Source organism: Pholcus phalangioides, unplaced genomic scaffold (genome assembly GCF_987345545.1).
Source record: "Pholcus phalangioides strain wild (caught in Gottingen) unplaced genomic scaffold, Ppha-v1.0 ptg000011l_1, whole genome shotgun sequence".
In the NCBI taxonomy this organism is placed as follows: Eukaryota; Metazoa; Arthropoda; class Arachnida; order Araneae; family Pholcidae; genus Pholcus; species Pholcus phalangioides.
This window is the reverse complement of record NW_028301604.1, coordinates 13,625,843-13,651,684: the sequence shown is the minus strand read 5'-3', so window position 1 is coordinate 13,651,684 and position 25,842 is coordinate 13,625,843. Positions and strand designations below refer to the sequence as shown.

Genomic DNA, 25,842 nt, shown 5'->3' with positions numbered 1-25,842 from the left:
TAGGTACACATGGCTTCAGCATAATAAATTACGCCCATTTTTGCAGTGACATGCGGAATTGCTCAAACACTACATTTTTGCTTCAACGGATTAGATACAGCGATCTCAATACATGTCACCCGTCTCTTACGATCAGTCTTTTCTCTCTTTTTATGGATTCATCTCGTCGGCATTGTCTAAGTGGTTACCATCGAAACCTTTGGTGATCTCATCACCAAAATTAATGACATTGAAGTGTTACCAATATGCATTTTATTTTAGCACTTGCACTTCAACATTTTATATTCAACCACACATTCCATGACGAGAAACGCTTGTTTAGGTGAGTTCAATCACCCCTTAAAGTTTGTCTCATGAATACTGAATCACCCTGTATTTATAATTCATCGATATATATTTATAATAGTCTTTGAAATATGTATGAATGTATTGATTCACACACAAGTGGTTCTTACCATCATATCACGTTAAACGCTTGCCGTTTTTTCCCCCGTGAAAAATATTCCACAAATCAAAACAGTGAATGAAACTCAGAAAAGTTTCTACCTTTATACAACTATCCCATGAAGTTTATTTACTGATACTTCATTTCAATGCAGTTCACTGCTTTCATGAATACGAAAAATTACTTACTGAAACACTTGTATTTCGTGAGCAAGTGTTTTTTCCTCGCAAACGATACAAACCGTTATTCATACGAAAATCATGTATCACACATGTACAGTTTTTGAAAATGAATGAAAGAAACTGTATTCCTCGAAAATCGGTGAAATCTCATGTATCGTTTTATTTTTATTGATATCGATTTCACAGATACACAAATAAATAAAAAAATTATCCGTCTTGCATACGTTTTAATGCGGTCTCATCTTTACTTCATATCAGAGAATCCAAATCTTCTTCATTTTGGTGTCTGTTTTCATGTAAATATATTAATATGTATGTATTTTTCGATATATATTTGTATATGCATTTCTATATGAAAACTAGGGTTACTACCCTTTAGTAAGTCTAAAGATGAACAAACTTATAGAATATGGAACTCTCCTACTCTATACGTATTAAAATCCCAAAGTTGAAAAAAAAGTAATTTTACTATTATAAAAAAAAGTTTTTTATTATAATAATTTTTATTTTTTGTTATAATAATTTTTATTTTTTGTTATAATAATTTTTATTTTTTATTATAATAATTTTTAGTTTTTATTATAATAATTTTCATTTTTTATAAAAAGTTTTAAGATTGAATTTAGCTAGGATTGTACGGATATTGGTAATTCTGGAATATATATATATTTGTATATTAAAATTTGTTGTATGCGGTTTTACCGAAAAATTGATATGTAATACACAAAAATGCATATTGAAACACGCAGGGTGCATAGTTAACTTCTTTTGCCGCAAATTATTGGTGAACTGTTGATCCTAGAGGCATACTTCCAATTAGAAAAAGTATCCGAATAACGTTTAGACCTCAGATACGTCATTCATATTTCTAGGGGTTGTATAAATATCAAAATGAAAAAATTAACTTTTTATTTGGTCATTCTGTTTTAAGAAACCCAATTCAAAAGCTATTGCACTGCCTCTTCTGAGGTCAATAAAATAATGTCGCGTTTCTAAGAGACTATTCGCTGAGATATTTGAATTCAAAAATTGGAAAAAGTTGTGATAGACTAGCATAAATGAAGGAAAGGAGTGTTGTTCGTTAGTTTATGCTGTTCTTTCCCAACTTTTTACCAAGTTTTGAATTCCAATATCTTGGCAAATATTGAGGTTAGAAACGTAGAATTTTTTCAGAGAGTAGTATTTTTTGTAGAAGAGACAGGCTAACAAGTTTTTAATTCTGTTTTTAGGACAGGGTGCCCGTATAAAAAGGTAATTTTTTCATTTCAACAACTATAAACTCCTTGCAATATGAATGATGTATATGAAGCTATGCGTTATTTGAATACTTTTCTTGTTGGAAGTATGCCTCTAGTAATAAACGGTTCACTAGTAATTTGCGGTAAGGAGAGTAAAACCCTGTAAAAAATTATTATTGCGTAATAAAAGCTGTCAAGGTTTCCCTTGAAAGAAACTCTTATAAAGTTGTCTCACCGTTTATTACTCAAAATGTGTATCGCATATTTAAGTATTCACATGTATGTTGCATGTTTAAATATTGAAGCACATCATGAGCAAGATAGATATGCTTCTTTTATTTTATACCACAGGAATTCATATCAACAGAAACGAAACGATACATGAAATGCTCTATATGTGTATCCATATTAATGATAATAATTTTACAATTTATCAAAATTACTTTTACGAAAAGTTTCGCACATCCTTTCATCATGTTTCTAATTTTCAAAATGATTCTATCGATTTTCGGTGAAAATACTCGTTTTCAATCATAATTCATCTAATGCAGTTATTTTTTATGTGAAATATTTTAATTTTGCAATAAAACTGTGAAAAGCAATTACATTACTTTACCTACAATTCTTATGTATTCATATTGTGGAAACAGTAGTAATCCTCGATTTCTTTATGGTAGCAGAAAGAGTTTTTTTTGTGCATTTAGAAGTAAAAGACGATATGACGATATTTCATTATGTTCGTTGAGATAAAATAGGTTATTAAATGAATTCAATCTAAATCTATTAAAATAACTAAAAATTTTCATTACCATATTATTTTATTTATTTCACTAGGTATTTTAAATATAATTGAATTGTTGGTTTTTTTAAATAATAATACAGTATTGTCTTATAGTAATTATCTGAAAGCGCACTGTGTGATATTTACTTACGGAACTTCCAAGGAAGTCCCATGGTGTACCAGAATCAAATAAGATTATATTTTTATAAAAGACTCGTTCGCGAGAAAAGTTATTGAGTTTGATGTAAATTAATTCAATTAATCTCTCACTTCGGTTCTAAAAGAATAACCAGTACAAAAAAATTTGAGGAGAATTTACACGTTATATTTCCTGACACTGGCTAGAAAGGAAATTTTTGTAATTTTAATAGATAGGAATTTTTTAAAATTTACTTTAATTATTTTTCATGAATTGAAAATTGAAAATTTCAGAATAAAAATAAAAATAATTTAATTATTTTTCAATTGATATTTGTAATGAATGTTTGTACACGAATAATGTAAATATTTTATTTAAGAAATATTAAAACTATTTGTTTGCATTTGAACTTTGGACTGAAATAATTGCGGATACAATTTATCAAATCAATTGAGAAAAATAAGATGCCGTTTCTATTTCATCTTGTCTGTAAATAGATTAAATTTTTGGTATACTTGGTGATAACATACAAGAAAACGAAATATATCGGAGACTGTTATAGAGCAATTGGTGAGAGCAAGTGTCACCCAAGCTACCACTTGCCGTCTTGGCTCAGTGGGCGTGGTCTCGGAGTTGCTGTGTAACGTTACTGCTCTCAAACTTTTTGGCACTTGCTGTATTCATGTGGCTTATTTTACATTTAATTGCTTATTTCACAGTTTTAAGTGAACGATTTCTTGTTTATTGTGTTTGTTTTTAGTGCCAAGTGTTTGTACGTGTGGTATTTTGGTAATTCTTACGTTAAAATTAGTGATAAACAAATATGAGCAGTTATGTGATTGCCAGATATCCAATCATGAAACACGGCAGGTACACTACTTTCTGGTCAGGCGTGGATCCAGGCCAATATGTCGGGGAGGGTGAATTATTGGAAGTAAATGGCGAGCGAATGGTGAATAAACGTCCCGTATTTTACATAATAGAACGATTATTTTCCATTTTCTTTCTGGCTGTTGGGGGTGGGGGAACATCTTCCTCACGCTGGATCCACGCCTTTTTCTGGCCCGGCGTGAATGATCCCATATCACACATTTGATAATAACGGAGTCAACCCTTCTAAAAGTCACACCGGATTCAAATTAAACCAAAACGACCACTAAAAATGATCAGAAGGTTAAAAAGATAATTGAAATTATCTATCTCGAGTTGGTTCTTAGTCAATCCAATAAAATTTACTGACGTTCGTATTTAAACTGAAATGAAACCGAGAAAAGTATTCTGAGTAAAAGATACCTCATAAAAAAATTAAGAAATTTCTCAATTTAAATTTTAAAATCGTTGAAAGAAGCAAACCAATGAATATGCAAATACTTTACTAATGACAATAATGGAAAAGATAATTTTAGAAATAACTCAGTACAGCTATTGCAAACTATCATAATTAATCAAACAATCAAGTTTATTGTTTTGGCCACTGGTCTTTAACAATTCGTGGCAAAAGAAAGATATTACAGAACACGAAATTATATATGAAACTCAAAGTGAAATAACTGAGAGGGGAAAAAAAGCAAAGACAGTATAAACATGAAATGGGGAAAAAATATAAACAAAATATATGGGAAATCGATTGCAAGTTAGGAGTTATTCACAAAGTTCTTAATTTCATTGCAGATACAATAAATTTATATGTATTAAAGCACATAGTATAGTCGTTGAAACGTAAGATATTTTTGAGGTTGAGAGGAGTAGAATCACCAAAGACAGTATTTCGTATTCTCTCCAGCGTGGTCCAACCCCTTCGGGTAAATGGCCCAAAAAATCCCACCAGGGACAGAGCCTGGACTACGACTGGCCTTTCAGTATTTCGTATTGCAGTATATTTATCGCAGGTTATAATGATGTCACCGGGATTCATACTCTCCAGAAGTGCAATGTATGCAAGTTCTCTCGGTTGAAATGTGGTGTCTCACTCCCTCCGAAATTAGTATATATCTCTGGAATCTCAACTGAATAAGGACTCTTTTTATGCATAGATCAAGGTTAAAATTTAAGTATTCCTCCAAAGCTATATTTGTTTTTAGATTTTTATAGAGAGGGAAGCGAACGGAATTAGTTATTCGAGATAAGATATGCTGAACATCTTTATCCTTCAGATTTGTTATTTGTTAGCCATTAAATGCTTTGACCCTGATATTAGCTCCCGTATACACGCAATATATTTATGAATTTTCTGTTGAGACCTAATTCTTGCAATACGCGCCATAGCATTTGGTGATTAATAGAATCGAATGCAGCCTTAAAATCAATATACGCAATATACAATCTACACCGGGTTTTGATCATTTGCGTTGGATGATGTTACATAACATAAAAATTTGATCCGGGCAGGAGTATCCTTTACGGAAACCTGCCTGTTTTTCAGGAATTATATTTCGGGCATTTAGCCACGTCATATAAAACGTTTTTCAAAACTTTAGTGAACAGTTTAAGGAAATTCGAGACAAGAGCAATTCCTCTATAGTGAGATGGATCTCGAACGTCACGTGTTTTAAAAATCGAGTTAATAATTATTTCCAAACAGGGCTGGGTATATTTTGATTGTTTAACATAGCATTGTACCCTGAGAGTGAAACAGAACGAGTAGAGAGAGGTATTTAAATTTTGAAAAAATTCGTTCAAAAGTAAATCGACTCCGGGAGACTTATTTTTTCTAAGACCGCGTTAATAGCATCATTTAATTCTTGCAAATATATTTCATCGGCTAAAACTAAATCATATATTTCACCGATTTCAGGTATAATCAAAGTGGGGGCAGTGAGACTAGAAATAAAATTGTTTAGAAAAATGGTTACACACCATTCATCTCTCTGATGAAATGGTGTTTCGGAAGTAAGTTTGTGTTTCTAAACTTTTTCCCTATGCTCCAAAATTTCTTGGAGTTATTGCACTGGTTGAGTTTAGTATTAATTAGCAGGAAATAACTCTGTCCTGGAACAAAGAGCTTTATAACGATTGCGCGCCTCTTAATAGGGTATAAATTTTTCAGCATTGACAGGTGTAAAGAGCGCAGTAGAGCTTGAACTATTTTTCTGAGCAGTCGACATTCTTCATCAAACCACTCACGATAACCGAAATATTTTTTACTTCTAGAAGTGATTTTAATAAGTGCGGCTTCTTTTGCCGATGCCGAGATAAATTCAATGAGACGGTTCGGGTCGCAACGAGAAGCATTTTCTTGTAGTTTTTGATTCAATGTTAAATTAAAAAGAAGTCAGTCATCCCATCGAGCTTTCAAGATGTTCCCTTGAAAGTGGCCGGGAATGTTTTTCTGTGGCGAAATTAAAAATGTTATCTTAACTGGCATATGATCGGAATATTGTTCAGTAAGCACAATAAGATCAGGGTTTGTTTCAACATACATTTCAGCTGATACAAAAGCTAAATCAATCACTGAATCCCGACACACAAGAATATGCAAACTTTCCCTTCCGATTGGATCTTGTAAAACAGTTGAGGAGCACAAGATTGTTTTCATAAGTACGATCCGAAAAGGGCATCTCCTCTTGCGTTGATATCTTTGTCCTCCGATTTTCTCAAATCGGGAGATTCCAGATTGTTACAGTCGATCAAATTCAAAATATTCTGTTTTTCCCCAACGCGAGCGTTCATATCACCCGCCAGAATTATAAATCTTTAGATAATTTTGGAAATAATTCAGTAACATGTGCAGTACAGCTATTACAAACTATCGTAATTAAGAAAGTAGCAAAGCGGTCTTATTCAGTTCTGGCAGAGCAGTCCGAAACGTGCCATGAGACGGCCCTGTCGGAGACTCATACCATACATCGGAGTAGATCTTGCAAGCGAAAAGGTCATCAAGTAACTCCCCAGTAGAGTCTGGTTGCTGACCACTGTTCTAGACTAAAACACATTTTCTTGCAGAAAATTCAGTTTGTACGTTTTTGGAAATATACCACACATTAATAAAATTTAATGATACTGTACTAACAAGAGATATTTAACTTTGATTTTTTTTTACCAAATTATAAAATTGTGCTATCAAGGGGGTTGATGCAAGCAAATTTTCCAAAAAATAAAGTTTTTAAATTTCTCAATTATATATTCATTAATTTTTTTTCCTAAATTAAAATTATTTTACATTTCGCTTACTCTAGTGTTCGCGTATCTCTGAAACTGAAAATTTTCTATTACGATGGCTAAAGTGACCGAAAAAGCTTCGATTTTTTTTTTAATAATGTCCTCAATAAGCATCAATATTTTACATTGAGCTCGATTGGATCAACAATGAATTCACGACCAGATACTTTAGAATAATAATTTTTATTGCAGTTTCAATTGAAAGTTTATAAATAAAATAAAAAGGTTAATTAATTTTAGTAGCTGAAATGCAGAGACCTGTTGTTTCTTCTCAAAAGTAAAATGGCTAGTGGTCGCGACAGCCAAGCAAGTAGAATAATTATGATAAACACGACTTAAATGACACAGAAATAATATAAAAGGCTTCGTTTATTCACTCTACGATGAATCTTCTTTGTCCTAGTTCATATACACTTCACATGCAGCTGCATCCAATTTATAATCATGTCAAACTCAATGGATACGTGTGATTAAATAGTTATTACAATCGTGGAATGAAATACTCGATGTGGGCGAATTCCGAACAAACTAATAGCTCCTTTCATTATTATAGTTCTCTTGCTTCACGTATTCAATATGACACCCTGAAGCATCTCACAAAACGTATGTTCTATTTAATACACAATTAGTGTGCAAACAATTTAGAATACTGAATTGTCAACTGCTCATCATCAAGTTAACTAACTGAGGAGAAAGACAGTTGAAATAAAGCATGCTTAAATGATGGTTATTGCGTTAACGGGAGAGAGTGAAAATGACACCTATCGTAATAGTTTTTAAATGTTAATTTTATGTTTAAAACACACACAGTTGGCAGAGAACCAAGTTATAAAGAGCTTCGATGGCAAACAACATACATGTTACAAAACACATTGAGCTGTTATTTTATTTATTTTAGTCATATTTTTGATGAACGTGAATCTTATTAAAATATTACTGAAAACTTTGAAGATTTTAATTTTGATTGGCCTGCGGTATAATCACTTTTCGAAATGTCAACTGAACTTAAATTATACATAAACCTGAAGTTTTAATATTTTTGACAGACTTTCAAAATATCTACTGGTATCAATTTTATAAACTAATATTATTAAATAAATTAATTACATATTTTTTACGTGCACACATTCGCGATTAACCCTTTTTTAAATATATATAGACACATATTAAAATACACTCATGTCCATAAATTAAGGATAATGCCAGCTCCGGCAAATAAAGGTTCAGAAACAAAACAGACGTTACTTATTCATAAAGCCCATTTATTAAACAAAAGATAAAGAACAAAAACGATGGTGTATGTATGATACCATTCATAAAAACGACGATTTTTTCTCCCTGGACAATTTTAAAAAATATCTTCTTTACAAAAACTTATTATTACGTGGTTGGTATGATGGTTAATACATTGTGTCTCCCATGCGATGAAATACAGTCCGTACAACCCCTAGGCAGGCTGAGTATCAAATTATCGATCTGATCTTGGGGAAAATCACTCCACTCAGCAAGCAATGCTCTCCGAAGTTCCGGTACACATGTAGGAGGTGGTTTACGGGCTGCAACTCGTCGGCCAAGTATGTCCCACACATGCTCTATCGGATTCAAGTCAGGTGAGAATGCTGGCCATTCCATACGGGTTATCTCCTCAGATTCAAGGCATTCGTTTACGATGTTTGCTCGGTGAGGACGGGCGTTGTCATCCATAAACACAAATTCTGCGCCCATGGCACCCCTAAACAAACGTACATGTTGTTCCAGAATGATGTCCCGATAAATTTGGGCTTTCATGGTTCCGGTTTGAACATGCAACATCTGTTCTGGAACCCAGTATAATTCCACCCCAAACGAGCAATGCTGCACCACCGTAACGGTGTCGTTCAATGATGTTGTCTTGGTGGTAACGGGTACCTGGCGTTCTCCATATGGAAGTCCGACGTGAATCAGACTGCAAGCTAAACCTGGACTCGTCGGAAAATATCACACAAGCCCACTGTGACGATGTCCACATCGCATGTTCTCTACTCCAGGCTAATCGCTGCCGACAATGAGTTGCCGTGAGCGGAACACATCTGACAGGCCTGCGTCCCAAACATCTGTACACGGTTTGCCTTGAAACTGTGGTACCCGTGGCTGCAGATAGCTCGGATGCTGTACTCCGTCTGCTTTTTTTGGCAGTTACTGCCAAATACCGATCTTCATTCGGCGTTGTAACTCGGGGGCGACCTGTAGTGTAACGTCTACTGACATTTCCGTTATCTTGGAATCGTTGACAAAGCCTAGAGATGACACTTTGGGCAATTCCAAGTTCCTCGGATACTTCCATCTGAGTACGCCCACATTCCAGGCGGCCGATAATTCTACCACGTAAAAAATCATCCACATGCGTCCTCTGTGTCATAACTATTCGCTTATAGCACAGAGCGCCTTACAGAACTCTTGTGAACAATTTCACTTCTTTGCCACCATTCCTTATATACCCCCCTCTTACACTCTCGTCATTGTGACGTACTATCGGCATCATCTGGTGGCTTCCTGAAATTTGCATATCATTCTTGCAGATGTGTGTGATAATTCTACAGGTGAAATTTTTACTTTAGATTTCGATTTCCGTGTGATTCTGAATTATCCTTAATTTATGGACATGAGTGTAATATATATATATATATATATATACGTTTTTATATATTGATTGTCATCTTTATTAAGTCATAAATGGAAAAAAATTAAATGCTAGGCACTGACTTTGCCATTTTTCTTGTTTTCGGAAATTTAATTTTTATGCAAGATGTCACGGACAGCATACGTGCCAAATAATAAAAGAGATTTGGTCGACAAGATTCACAAGCTCCGTATGATAAAAGAGAAGGCAAACAATTTCTCTCTCTCTCAGCGTGTTATCTTTATTTTTAACGACTATATTCAATATAGAAGAGTTGATCAACTTTGCCCAAGAATATTAAGAAGACGCCAACGAATAAGGCAAATACACGAAAAATAATTATAACTTCATAGGAAGAAATCTAAATTTTTTTAATAATACATATAAAGTCATCTCCATGCGCTAATGAAATACACGTAAATTTATCGAGGTTGAAAAATTCAATCAGAGACTATCTAGAAATGTATTTAATGGCTCAGTCATTTTTTTTTACCCCTTATTATTAAAGCCACGTATACTCATAAGTATTAGCTCAAAGTTTAACACTTAGTAGATAACTACGTTATTTCAGTATATGGTAAGTTTGAATTTCTAAAACATATTTTTCATTGAACTTTTGTTGACACGAAAGCTGATGATTACTGTAACTCTGAGGGTATTTTCACCAACGTTTATAGCCGTAATTAAAAATTTGTTAAACCTAAAAGCCACCACAGTTTTTGATTATAATGTATTATATGCATAAGCGGAGGTAGACTTCAAAGTCTGGAGGGGGGGGGGGGCATGATGATGATTGCTGGGGGAAGGGGAGCAGGATGATGATGAGGTCAGTTCATATATACGCATATACATTAGATCAGTCGGCTCCACCTCCGCTGATGAGTGTCAATTTGTTTTTTACAATTTTATGAACTCAATGTCTTTTCACATCACCAAATTTTGTTCCAGAATTGAATTTTTGACGTGTGTATTTTAAGACATTTTTATGTCGTCATGACTGGATTATCATAGCTTTTTCCTCAAACGTGATCTATAATTTACCCACAAAAGTATAATTGGAGACAATTATTTAGTGTATAGTTATATATATATAGCATAGATAAACCCACATTAAAATGATTTTTAAATTAGGTTAGGTTATCTGAACATTGTTCAGCGAAGGTCAAAAAAGCGAATAGAATACTCGATTTTTCATTCTTAAAAAGAATGCCGTAAGGTTTTGGAGACCATACCTACACAGTGACATAGACTTGGTTGAGCGGGTGCAGAAAAGAGCTACGCGTACTCTGGTTGATTCACAAGGCTTGAGCTATGAAGAGACTTGATTTCTTGAATATGTTTACATTGGAAGAAAGTAGGTGTCGGGGGGGGGGGGGGTTGGACATGATCGAAGTGGATAGGATTTATCATGAATTATTAATACTCCGTCAATCGAGTGCTACAATTACAATCGACTGCTTCGACAGCTGCTGGGACACCAGCATTGATTGGTAAGGGATAATTCTAGGTTGTGGCGTCACAGCGAGTTTTTCTCTAATAGGGTTTTGAATAAATGAAATAGTCTACCTTCGGGGGTCCTGAATCATAACACGATTGGCACACTTAAAAATAAATTTTATAAACATATTGGGATAAATCGAGGAGCTAATTTTTTATGGGCAGTGTATTATATTTTATCATTGATATTCAGTTTTTAGTTTTTATAATTTCACTTTTACTTGGGTTGCTGTATTTTAGAAATATGACATCCATAATTTTTATGGCATTTTTTTCAGCCACCTCGTTGGGCATTTTCCTGTTGCGGCCTTGTATTTGTATATTCATAAATTTAAGAATACGAAAATATTTTTGCATTAGGTGTAGCTATAACTTGTCCCTACTTGTAGTATATGAGTTATAATAATACAACGAATTTTGTATTAGATTGTCAATCATTAGATTATGAAATTTGATTTTGACTGGCAAAATATTTGGAAAATTCTTGAAGATCTTCTTAGAAGATCGGTAAAATCAAATTCATCTGTCTAGGAATATTTTAAGCTTGTTTATATTTATACAGTATGTCATTCTGCACGGTTATTTATTATGAATAAATATGTAACACGAGATTTATATCAGACAATTTTCGCGTCTGATAAAATGTAGTGTTATTTTTTCCTTCAAGTGAAGAGAGAATTTTCAAGTTTTGTGTTTGGCAAAAGAAATCTTCTAGAGCTATGCAAGCAGATGCTTTTCACGCCTTTATTGAGTTTTCAAAATAGCCGTAGAAGTCCGTAAATCCTCAGGGAAGAAATAAAAAAAATTAATAAACACCTTTCTTTTCGTAACAGAGAAATTAATGATGAGAAAAAATAATTATTTGTACGTCAATGATATTACTCAGTATTTCCCATAAAAACAAATTTATATATTTATTAAGCTATATATTATTTATTTAGTATATATTGTGGGTATTTTATATGCATCAACCCTCTATGGTTCACCCCCATAAAAGCGTTGACCTATTTAAATTTTTTTGTTTTACAAAAATAGATGTAAATTCATGCTCTAGCGTATTTTTAATTCAAACAATGCATCGACATAGCCACTGAATTGAATGGAGTGGATTTTTGAATTAGCAAAAAATAGTTAATTTAAGAGTAAAATATACAAGTTTGCCTTTTAATTTTAATGTTATCTATAAACAGACATAGCTTAGCAAAGTTGAATAGTTGTTACCTCGAATTTTATTTCCAATTTCCTCAATTTGGTGTAATTTTATAAATAATTGAATATGCTAGATTTTAGCAACTCTCGAAAAATAACACCGACAAGTAATGAATTCTTTCAAGATAAAAAAAGTATTGTACTTATATAGCTGTATTTTGTATTGAAATGACACCAAAAGATGTATTTTATTAAATACCAAAAAAATTGATATAATGAATTTTTGTTTTTGACCATGTGTACTTGCCATGTACATTCAAATATATATGGGACCATAGAAGGTTAAATTCGTAGGAAAACTATTATACACACCTTGGATGAATATAAATGAGTTTGTTCCATCCAATGATATCTAAAGCTGATGTGTAAGTTACAAAGCCGGTTAGCATTGAGTTTTTACCGTGTTTCTTGCGTCTAGATCTCTGATTCCCAACGTGGGGTCTACGCTCCGTAGTAAGGCAATATGATTTTGAAGTCGAGCCAATTGAATTTTCTAGTGGGAGCAATCAGAATTAATGAAACTTCATATTTAATGAAAAAATAATTTCTTGGAATTAATGAAAATTCATATTTAATGAAAAAATAATTTCTTGGAATTAATGAAAAGTTTATATTTAGTGGAAGAACAATTTCAGATTCAATGCAAATTCATATTTAATAAGTAATTTAAGAACTAATGAAAATTCATATTTTTAATGAAAAAAAATATCTCAGAATGAATAAAATTCTCCAATAATATTGAGCTCCCTATTCAACTCGAAACCCTGAGACCCCATTGGGGCCACCCATTAAGACGTCACTATGTGAATAGAGATACCGCAGTATTATGACTTGTTGCCAATGGTCTTCATGGAAATTTTGTTTTGGCCCGCGATATCTTAAAAGTTCATAACCCCTGCTTCAGACTAGGTTAACAGTCCCTCTTTTGGGGGCTTCCTCCACATAGATAAGAGATCCCTTTTTAAATAATTAGAACTGCAGAGTATAAAACTTCCCTTAACGGACACCTCCCGATAATGAACGCTTTTACATTGATGGACTCGGTGTGTTTTGTTATCTATAAACGGACGGCCCTATCGATGTCCGTTATCGGGAGGCTGCGTTGTATACATAGGCGCTGGAACCTGGGGGCTGACGCCGTTTGAGACACCCGAATAAATTTTATGAGTGGGGTTGAGCTCCTTCCAATAATTAATCAATACACTGCAACCGAACGCACCACTCCCCCTGCATAAAAGTTTGAGTGCTGTATATACGGGCAACTTTCACCCCTTCTCAATGTTTTCTTCATTTCGGTGCCTTCGTTGTACATGTCACGAAAAGGAAACACTACTTACGGCCCTACTTACTTTTAAGGGGGGGGGAGAAGAATACAGGCTAATTTGAGGTTCGAGGGAAGCACAGAAAATCTCTCCAAGGGGAAAAAATTGAGTTTTTAACCTTCAAAAAGCGTTTCCAATTCACAGAAATTGATTAAAACAGCCTTTACAGATTTTTTCACTATTTCAAGTTTCTTACAAATTTGTTTCCAATTTCTATCGGAATGCCCCACCCCCCACGTGTCTCTTAAAAAAGGGGGCACCAGTGTTTTAAAAAATTAGGGGGGCATGGCGAAAAAAGGTTGGAAAACACTGATCTACATAGATAAAACTGTCATTGACTATAGTACTGTTAACATTCTAGCTGACTCTGTATATCCTTGTATCACAATTGTCTCTGCACAAATAATGACTGTTTCTCAAGAGAATGCCTCTTCCTATCACTGACGATTCGCAAGCTACTAGCTACAGAAGCAATCTAGCGAATCCACAACATTCGATTAGTCTCCTATATTGCTTGATCCGAATCTAATTAAGAACTTATGAGACCAACTGGAACGCTCTCTTTGAGCTCCTACCTTCATCAGTTTCCCTGAATGCTTTGCAACGCTCACTTCTGGAATTTTGGGCGCGACCATACCATAATCTCAATTCAAATAACTGATTGAATCATTACGCTAGTTAATCATTTTATTCAACTCAAATATGCGCACGAGAATTTGTCTCCTTGTATACAAGTATAGACCAGGTATCTAGTACCAAGTCTATGTTACCTAGGTATATACTTTTACAACAAATTGTGTTTCAATACATAGGAATAAACAGGGCCCGGATGTGGATAACATTTGTTCTTATTTTTTATTGCTCTTATTGGGTTGCTGTATTTTTGATATAGTTTAGATTTACGTTCGTCGTCTATAGCTTTTATGGGCATCTTTTCTCAGATACTTCGTTGGGAATTTTGTCTGTTGTGGCCTTATTTGTATAAGTATTTAGCTAGGTGACTATTGAAAGCTTAAATTGGTAAGTTTTTGGGGTTTTTCGTTGGGTAAGATAATTTGCTACTATGAAATTTGACAAAATGATGAGAAAAAAACCCAGTGGAATATGTGTTGATGTCGTGAGCCTTGAGCAGAGTGCATAAAAATTTTGAAATCTGAGGAGAATTGACTTAGGATCAGATTTTTTCCCTTCAAATATCCCCAATAACATCTGCAAATGTTGAGAGACGTTTATCTCGGGATAAAACTTTATTTGCAGAAATTTATATTTCGCCTTCAAGATTATATAAATTCATTCTTAAATTGCAAAATTTCATTGGCAGTTTTTGATGAAAAATGTAATGTTGAAAATAAATTTACATATGATTTTCAATACTATAAAAAAATTTCCCTTTCACTTTCGAACACAATAATTTTTTTTGTTATTTTAATAGAAGTTCTTTTCATTTTAGAGCATATTTTAATTGTTAGTGTTTTTTTAATTTTAGGGTATTTTTTCGAGTTTATCGGCTATTTTTTAGTCATATTTTTAAAAAAATCCTTAGGTCAACAACATCCAGGGCTTGGTAATGTGTATTCGATCATGATCATACGAATGAGTCCCACGTTTTTGATTCCCGATGAAAAAAAAATGAATTTTTTTGTTCAGCCAAAGTTGGTTTTTTATGTGAAAATTGTAAAACAGATTGGTGGTTTAATCTTATTATTTTTATTACATGAGCGTTGTTTGCTTTTACTTCTTTATTTTATCTTTTACTTCGTATCTATTAAATTCTAACGCACAGAAACACTTCTGAGAATATTATAAGAAATATTATCGTGCAAAAAAATTTAGAATCCATCTTCCCCGAAATTCTATACTCATTGTTAAACAGTGTTTGAAAGTTTTATTCTACACGATGTCACAACTTTATATCTTGTAAATCATAAAAAATGGCACAAAAGAGTAGTCATTCATCATATTGGGTGCATCTAAAAAAACATATTTTTTGCTCATCACTGTTGAAAGTGATCATTTTCACTTGAACATAAAAGTACTTTCTATGGGTTTTTTAGCATTGGGAAAGGAAAATAAAAAACATAGCATGTTTTGATACCCTATTTACTTCTGAATAGCACAAAATTTCTTTTAAAAAAGCAGTGAATAGAGATTTTTATCACCATCTTGATAAAAGTGAACGAAAAAAAAGCTATCGTCATGAAAGATAGCTTTTTTCCATATTTCGCGTATTTTATGGAAGCATGAGACCGTGTGAGATAAACCTTTAGCACACAAAAGAGGAACTCTCTCTATGCAAAAGAAAATGAATCCATGACATTGCTAGAAACATTGTTTTTGTATCGAGAAAAGCCTTCACAATGACATTGTTCTTGATTTGTATTGTATTCGTTACAATTAGGATTTAACACAATCAATAAAACTGCCCAATAAAGACGGGCTAAATCAGTTGTAAAAATGAAAAAGGAAAGCTCTATTTTAGTTACTTTTAAAGAGTTATATTCATTTTTTCATATTATGTACAAAGCTCAAAAATATTTTGTTTGTATTGATAGAATAAGTAAAAAATGACATGAATTTATATATTGATTTTTCTGTCTGTTTGAGATAAATTAGACACCTTTACGCATATGGGAAAAACGATTATTATCTTTTAAAATGCCCTTTCTTAATATTTCGATTTATACAGGGTGATTACTCAATTCCCTTGCCACATTTTACAGGCGAACAGTTGTCCTCAGTTCATAGAGGCATACTCCCAATTAGAAAAATATCCAAAATAACGTGTAGAACTCAGATATACGTCATTTACGTTGCAAGGGGTTGTAAAGTTATTAAAATAAAAAAAAATAACTCTTTAAACGGACACCCTCTCCTCAAAAATCCAATTAGAAAGTTAACCTGTCTCTCCTGAGGCCAGCAAAGGAAATTCCATGTTTCTAAGTATATGCAGAGATATTTGAATTTCAAAATCGGAGGAAAATTGGGAAAGAGCAGCATAAATCAAAGAAAGAAGAGTTGTTCGTTAGTTTTCTATGCTGTTTTCCCCAACATTCTTACAATTTTTGAATTCAAATATTTATACAAATACAAATACAAAGCCACAACAGGCAAAATGCCCAACGAGGTGGCTGAGAAAAAGATGCCCATAAAAATATGGATGTCATATATTTCAAAAATACAGCAACTCAATTAAAAATACAATTAACAAAAATTATAAACAATATATACACATGATAAAATATTATACAACGCCCATAAAGAACATTATGGTTGTCTTATTCTAAGAATTGGATAGCTTCTCGATTTACCTCAACATGTTTATCGTATTTCTTTTTAAACGTGTCAATTGTGTTACAATTTACTACCTCCGGGGTTAAGCTATTCCATTCATTAACAACCCGTAGTAGTATATACATGATCATGTAATAGAGGATAAATCATGAGATTTCTTATAAACGTGAAGTTTGTTTATTATCATTAATAAAACGAGGAGACATGATCATATCTGGGAGACCCCCACCTACTACATGATCATATCTGGGCCCGGGGGGCCCAGATATGATCATGTATATACTACTACCCTATTAGAGGAAAAATTCCCTGCGACACCATAACCTCGCATTGTCCCTTACCAATCGATACTGGCGTCCCCTTGTAGCAGTCGATTGGCGGTGTACTAAAAGTTCATGGTCCAGCCTATCTATCCCATTGAAAATTTTGAACACTTCGATCATATCTCCTCGACACCTGCGTTCATCCAATGTAAACATACTCAAAAAATGAAGTCTCTCTTCATAACTCAAGCCCCGTGTGCCAATAAGGACACGGAAGCTCTTCTCTGCACTATTTCTGCGAATAGTGTACTTGGAACCATGAATGTTTATTGTTGGCTACAGGAGAGACAGGAAAACAAATTTTTAATTGTGTTTTTGAGGACAGGGTGCCCGTATAGAAAGTGTTTTTTTTAAATTTTAATAACTATACAACCCCTTACAATACGAATGACGTATCTGAAGTCTGCTCGTTATTTGAATATTTTTTCTAATTGGAAGTATGCTTCTAGCATCAACGGTTCACCAGTAAAATACGGCAAGGGGAATTAAGTAATCACAACCTGTATATAAAAAACATACGGAAGACAAAAAAACATTTTTTTTTTTTGAGTCTGAAATTAGTTTTAAAACAGACGGTATTTGTGAAATCCAAAAATGTTTCCTTCACCGAATTTTGATTTTGATAAAGTAATAAAAATATTTCATACTTATATTATAACTATAGTAATAGAATTAATTGGGATATCAGCAGATTTATTTATGCCCGGCGTTTCCGAACTGTGCTCCGCGTCGTGCTTTCACCAAGAATTTCTTAGTGCTCCGCGCAAAGATCGGTGGGTAAATACGTTTTTTTAAATCTCCATACGATTAGAGATCAGGGCGAATAGGACCACGGGAACCATACTCTATTGCGAGATGCACATAGCAGAAGGACCACGGAAACCATACTCGATATCTATCGCGAGATGCACATAGCAGAAGGACCACGAGAACTACACTCTCGCGAGATGTAAATATAGCAGAAGTACCACGAGAACCATATTATATCGTGAGATGTGCATAGAACAGAGAACCATACTCTATCGCGAGATGCGCATAGTAGAGAGAGTCCGTGAACCACATTCTATCTATCGCGAGAAGCAGAAGGGACATGAAGGCAGTATTCCATCGCGAGATGTACATAGCAGGACTTCGAGAACAATACTATCTATAGCGAGATGTACATAGCAAGACTACGAGAACAATACTATCTATAGCGAGATGTACATAGTAGAAGGACCACGAAAACCATGCTCTATCGCGAGATGTACATAGCAGAATAACCACGCAAACCATAAACGATATCTATCACGAGATGTATATCACAGAAGGACCACGAGAACTATACTCGATATTTATCAGATGTATATAACAGAAGAACCACGAAAACCATACTCTATCTATGGCGAGATGCAAATATAGCAGAAGGACCACGAGAACCATACTCTATCGCGTAATGAGCATAGCAGAAAGACCACGAGAACTACATTCTATCTACCGCGAAATGCAAATATAGCAGAAGGGGTATTATAGTAATCTACCGCGAGATGTACATAGTAGGACCACGAAAACCATACTTGATATCTATCACATGTATATAACAGAAGGACCTCGAGAACCATACTTGATATCTATCACATGTATATAACAGAAGGACCACGAGAACCATACTTGATATCTATCATAGAGATGCAATAACAAATGGGCCACGAGAACCATACTCTATCGCAAGATGTACATAGCAGAAAGAGCACGAGAACCATACTGGATATCTATCATAGAGATGTATATAACAGAAGGACGACGAGAACCATAAACGATATCTATCACGAGATGCAAATATAGCAGAAGGACCACGAGAACCATACTCTATCGCGAGATGTACATAGGACGAGAACCATACTCTATCGCGTAATGCGCATAGCAGAAAGACCACGAGAACTACATTCTATCTATCGCGAAATGCAAATAAAGCAGAAGGTGCATTATAGTAATCTATCGTGAGATGTACATAGTAGGACCACGAAAACCATACTGTATCAATCTCGAGATGTATATGACAGAAGGATCACGAGAAGTCCGTGGTAGCTCGGTGATGAGATACTCGCCTAAAGTACCAAAGGATGTTTAGAGGTGTCGCGAGTTCGATACCTGGTTTGTCCTTGTTCGAAAAACTTTCCTGACACAGGGGTACAACAAAAAAAACGGCGACATGACAGCAGAAAAAATTGCTACCGAAGGGGCAATTCGAGGGGGTAGAGCACCAACCTCTCGAGGAACATAAAAAACAAGCCTGCCGTTCGGAATCGGCAATAAATTGTAGGTCCTGGTCTAATTATCTCTCGTGTGCAGAAAATGACCGTGGTGCGACAAAAATCAAATGATCAATGACCACGCAAACCATACTCTATCGCGAGGTTTTTATGCGATTAATTAGTATGCAAAATGATCGAAAAAATGAAAAATCCTGTAAAGGCAAAGGATGCCCATAACACAAAAAGGACATGGGAACAAAATTTCATGTAAGTGAACTATAATCCGTTCAAAATCTGAAGTGCTCGGCAACTAAAACGAATAGGCAGTGTTGGACACTGCCGTGGTTATTTTCGTGGAAACTAATCTTAAAAATTAAATTTTTCTTAGTATAAAATGCTGCGATGTGGATCATGAGAACAAAATTTCACCTAAGGGAAGGGTCGGATTCCATATCAAAATGAAAACCAATCTGAATTTGGCTTCTCGGCTACTAAGGAGGGGAAAATGGTGGAGGAGAGATAGAGAATAGGAATGGATGAGTATGCGAACTTTCAAACTATTCATGGGGTAGCAGCATGTGTTTGAAAAGGAGCGTAAGAGCACATGTAATTACGTTAAGCTATTTGGAATTGCTGGTGTTGCGACAGTGAACCAGTAGCCGTTGTTAGACGCGCGTTAACAAAGTGAATACTGGAGTTGCAGTGCGAGCCCGTGACTTTTAAGAACCGGAACTAATACGGATTTTTTTCACAGGCCTACGTAAAGTGGTAGTCTTTGCCCGCAAGCGGTAGTGAAGGCCCGTGAACGAAAGATTCCGTCTCGATGTGCAAACGAGAATCAAGGCACGACTGTGCAGAGTAGAATGATACTTGCGAAAGGAATCGGTTTTATATAAAAGGTGGCTCGGCTTGCTAATTTATAAGTTAGCTATATTTCATTGGTTCCCGTGGGGCTAGATTTCTTTTGAAATCGGAGAACGTTCACTCAAATCTTTTTTCATATCAAATGGCAACACCAAGTTTTTTGTATTGGAATGCGATCTCCATTGTGAAAAACCCTAAATAGCGTTCGAACGGCAACTGTAGCATGAAAATCACCGGCGGTAGATAGGCTAAAAGTGAGGACAACCAATAAGGACAGAGAAGCAGCATAAAATAAAGCATTTTATTGTGTTTCACAAATTTTCCACATGGCCTTGTGGAGGACTAATCAGGCTGGAATCTCAGCCGAAGAAACGGTGTGACGAATGAAACGAATGAAACGAATACTTTTTCCTTGCCTAGCTACGGGGATTTTCGTGCTACAGGTGCCATTCCAACGCTATTTAGTGTTTTTCAGTATGGAGATCGCATTCCAATACAAAAAACTTGGTGTTGCCATTTGATATTTTCGAAATTTTCTCACTGTAACCGTAACTGTTATAGTGACACTGTTGTTTTCCATATCATTCTTGAGCGCATACCTCAAAATACCTTATGCCAAAATTTCATTCAGTTTCTGTGAATGGTATGATAGTTAGGGGCCCATAATGTCGGGAGAGTTTTTTATAATCACCCCGTATAAATCAACTTAATAGTTTTATGCTGTCTCAGAAGTGCTAAAAACTTTCAAAGGGGTCCTCGCACACGTACGAGGTATTTTACTTTCAGGCCCATTTGAGAGTTGAAGTTACAGTAAATCATTCATCCTTAATGATATTTGAGAGAAATACGAAAATTAAATATTTTTTATAGTTTCAACTCTTAAACGGACCACAGAATGTTTTCCCTTTCAGACGCTTTTCGAGGAACAAACACCTTGTATATGTTACGGCAATGTGCTAAATCGGTGATTATGCATAATCACCGGATTTATATCGGTTATTATGCATATTCGCCGACCAAAACAGTCGGTAGTTATGCATAATGGCGATTACGCATATTCTTCAGATTCATCACATATACACGGCACCAACGTTTAAGTGTTGTCGAAATTAGTGTGCTCCGTGATGAAGTTTTTTTCTGAAAAGTACTTCGCGTGACGTAAAAAGTTGGGGAACCACTGATTTACTCATTATTTAACATTGCTTATTTTAATTCAAAAATTCAAGCTCCTAGATGCTTCTTTAGTAGGCATAATCACTCTCATGTAATTTTCTTAGCCAGAAACTCTTATAGAAATGCTTCTTTGAATCATGGAATAAATAACATTTTCTTGCATAGACAAAATATATAGGGCGATTGAAAAGTCACTGAAGTTCAAGAAAAAGCAAAATTTTGCTAAGTACTTCTGTAAAGTAGATAACGCGGGTTCCCGATTAAGAAACAGGTTTTTCTCCACCTGAATAAATTTATGTATTAAAGTAATTAAAAAGAATCCCTGATACCTCTTGATATACACTGCTCAAAACAATTAGGGGAGCACATGGTTTTAACAAAATTACGCAAAGATGTATACCGATAAGTAACATAAAATGAATCATCCATAATTTAAAGCCTAGCAGGAAACGGAAGAAGAAAACTTCATACGACGAGATACTGCGACCTCATGTCATCCCTTACGCTGGAGCCATTGGAGATTCCTTTGTTTTCCAGGATGATAATGCCCGACCGCATAGAGCTCGTCTGGTGGAGAACATGCTTGAAGCTGAAACAATACAGCGTATGGAATGGCCAGCGTGCTCTCCTGACCTGAATCCAACGACGCATTGCTGCGCGACCAAGGCCGCCTGTTACTGTCCGAGACTTGCAGATTGCACTTCTTGAGGAGTGGAACAGTATTCCTCAAAGTCTGATCGATAACCTCGTCGCATCCATGGCAAACAGGTGTGCAGCAGTCTTAGCTGTTCGAGGAGACCACACGCCCTATTAAAACTCATGCATCATGTCTAAACAGTACTTTTTTTTATCGTTTACATGTAACCAAATTGTTGCCCTAAATCATCTTTTCATGTTTTTTCCATATTTTCAAAGAATTAAAGCTTAATTCCAAATTTTTTTACGTCTTTTTTCTGTATTGCGCATTGATACGCGTGTACTATCCATTGTATGCCAATACGTGGCTGTCTCGCACGGTTTTCTTCACTTTTTTGCTTGCTCCCCTAATTGTTTTGAGCAGTGTATATGCACTCCTAATATTATTTTCATTTTTTTCAGAATTGTCGAGTGCAACACAGTTCACGATCTCGACCTTTTGGATGAGATTCTCAAGAACTACGACAGAAGAGCTCTGCCAACAAGCTCTGAAGGTATAACAGATACAAATATATCTTTAAGCGAAATAATAAGGTTATGTAGGAAATATTTTGATATGCGTGAATGCTATTATCCAGCATCAGTAGTGTCTCAACCGGTATCGTGGTTTACTTGAATCTGAACTATAATCTGGTGTATATTTTATGATTTATTACGTGAGCATCGAAATACCTATATACTCGTACGTACATTGGATCGGAGAACGGTAAGTTATATCTATTTTAAATTTGAGGAATATATTTTACGCTGAAGTTCAATCACATAATTGAATGTAAGTAATTTCCAATTAATCATAATATACCTCCTCTTTCTTTCAAATTCTTTTCGTCATCCGAAATGAAAATATTAGATATGCGAAATTTTACGTATATATATTGTTACTAAAGAAAAAATTAAGAAACCATCACATATAATACATTCCAATGTTTTTACTGCAGGGATTCCAACCGTTGTGTCATGCGGCATATTCATAAGAAGCTTCGGATCCATAAACCCATCAACTATGGTAAAAATCCAAACATTTCGTTAACGTTTTCTTTAGTTTTCGTTAGTTCGCTTTCTTATTTGTTTGTAATGCATTTAAATGATTTTAAATTTTTTTATGCTGATTTAAAATTTATGTCAAAATCACCAGCAGTATAAAAGCATGTTATTAAGGATGTTATCCAGGGTGAGATACAAATATATATATATATACTATATATACAATATACATATACATACTATAAGGCCACAACAGGCTAATTGCGCAACAAGGTGGATTAAAAAAAAAATAAAAGAAAGAAATATATTATTGAAAAAAAAAGTCTATAAATGTTGTCTATTCATTTCTTTAAAGATGAAAGTGTGCTATATTACACCGCATTACAAATGTAAAAATAAAACTGATGTAGATCAATGGTACATTTTGCAAACTTTTGATATCATTTGATAATATACCGAGAAAGAATATCATTTATTTCTTCGACCTATTTTTTTCGCTAATATTTTTTTAAATATTCTACTAAATTTTAAATTGACTATTTTTTAATAACAAGCCTCAACGTTGTGTTAATGCTCTACTAATGGTTTTATACCTATCCGAATTTGTATAAAGCGATTCGCACAATATTTTAAAACCTAAATATTTTTATAGGCGATCATACACAGAAAATGTCTTCTGATATAAGGCATTTTTGTCGTCATTGCGATGAAATATGGAAGAACATTAAAAAAATTCACTTCAAGCAGATGTTTGTCCCCGGAAATTATTATACGGTTTATAGTGATACGAGAAATATAGATAAAAGGAGACTTATTGCGGAACTGAGAAATGTGTATCATAATATATTCTTGCGTGATAAGTCGAAATTTTAACATGATATAAGGAAGCAAAATTTCACGATCTTGTATCATTTGAACTAATTGTTTTAGCAAGACTAGTCCTAAAAATGACTTATGAGAGGAAAAATAAACTTCCTTTCCATTGAACAAGAAAAAAAGGTTTATGTTCTTGGCGTTAAACTTAGAATTATAGGTATATATATATATATTAGGTGACTTCTTCAGCTTTGCTTTGTCGAGAACATTGGTTCAGGCATACATCGCTTTCAATGCGGCGTTTAATGGATTCGGAGATAATCCAGTTACAACATCGCAGGCTTCCGCTGTCAAGTCTACGTCAAAGGCACAAGTTTCAAGAATAGCTTTATTCGATTATAACTTCTTCTTTACTTGGCGAGTAAGCTAATTTCTACGCAGCTTATTCAGAATATTTCAGATTTTCGGCTTCGAAATTTGCATTACAGTAAGCTTAGCACGAAGACCCATAAATAGATAAGTAATTTTCTGCAAATCTTTCTCGTGTGTGTGTGTTGTCATAAAAAAATATCATGCAAAGAAGTGTTTAGATGAGTTAGATTTATAATATTCCAAGGTACATATGCCTTTTTAATATGTGACATTAAATTTTTTCTTACTGTATATTTTATAATTTTTCATACCATTCATGAGTTAACATATACTTTAAAATATACAGTACATATTAAATTAAAGGACGTATTTACTGTAGGAAAACAATACAAAAAGATTTCTCTGGTTCGTGAAGGATCACTCGAAGCATGACAAAATTTTCTTGTTGAATTCAAGAAAACGGCATAAATTTTCAATTTAGATACATGCTTTCTAACATTAAATATGTTAGGAAGATAATAAGATATATTTTATTATTTTGATTGAGGATTTTACAAATTTGAATGATAATGAATACAAAGAATGCATACATTTATTTCAACTATTATTAAATAAATGAAACGTAAATATTAAATTAAATATAATGTGATTCCCACTCTAAACTCAAATGTTTACACGAGTTTCCATAATTTCTTTGCATAGCTGACAGCTTTTGTTGGATACAAAAAATTGAAAATTGAAATTGAATGAACTTTGGTATTTTTTACGAAACGGGGAACCTTGTTACAGGACCTCTTACAAATCCATAAACGTTCTTTTAGTTAAAATACTATATCATTTTTTTTCCAACTGTAAGAATATAGTGGTTATTACAGAATTAAATAATAAATAGCTGACTTGAAAATCCTGTTCTTTAATTATCAGAAACCAACATGAAAGCTTTGAAATAAAGGAAAAAATCGTTTTTTCTGTGAACATGTTTGTTTAAAATGAAGTTTAAGACTAATTTCTTAATACCTACAAAAAAATCCCTTGTTTTCATTTTCCGAGAAGGATTTTCCTTTATTTTGTTAACGTTTAAATAAAGAAAAAATGTGCTTCAAATTAGTTGTAGATGTTTGCAAAATAGCAAAATTTTTCTGTTAAGTCTAAAATATGAATATCCTAGGGTGTTTTTTTTATAACCTTTAGATTTAATTCCCCGAATTTTCCAAAAACCTATTACTTCTTTGACGAAGCAAAAGAGAAAAAATCCTCTGCCGTTGAAAGATAATGCGATTTTGTTGATTTTTTGCACACTTATTATGTGTGTTTTCTCTCATTTTACTTTAAATATGATGTAAAAAAAATTAATATAATCTCTTATGCTATTTCACTTTAAAAAAAAAAGATTAATTTTAACTTATTGATATTTTTCTACTGGTTTGCTCTTACACAATACAATCACACAACAGGAAGT

At 33.9% G+C, this 25,842-nt stretch overlaps 1 protein-coding gene across 1 annotated transcript in view; it reads left to right on the top strand.

Moving 5' to 3' along the window:
* LOC149080083 (glycine receptor subunit alpha-2-like) overlaps positions 1–25,842 on the top strand; it is a 48,217-nt gene that overhangs the window by 8,096 nt on the left and 14,279 nt on the right. The window contains exons 2-3 of the mRNA XM_089239057.1: positions 22,614–22,705; positions 23,150–23,217. Of these exons, the coding sequence (XP_089095183.1) occupies positions 22,614–22,705; positions 23,150–23,217 (160 nt within the window). The remainder of the gene's footprint in view (positions 1–22,613; positions 22,706–23,149; positions 23,218–25,842) is intronic.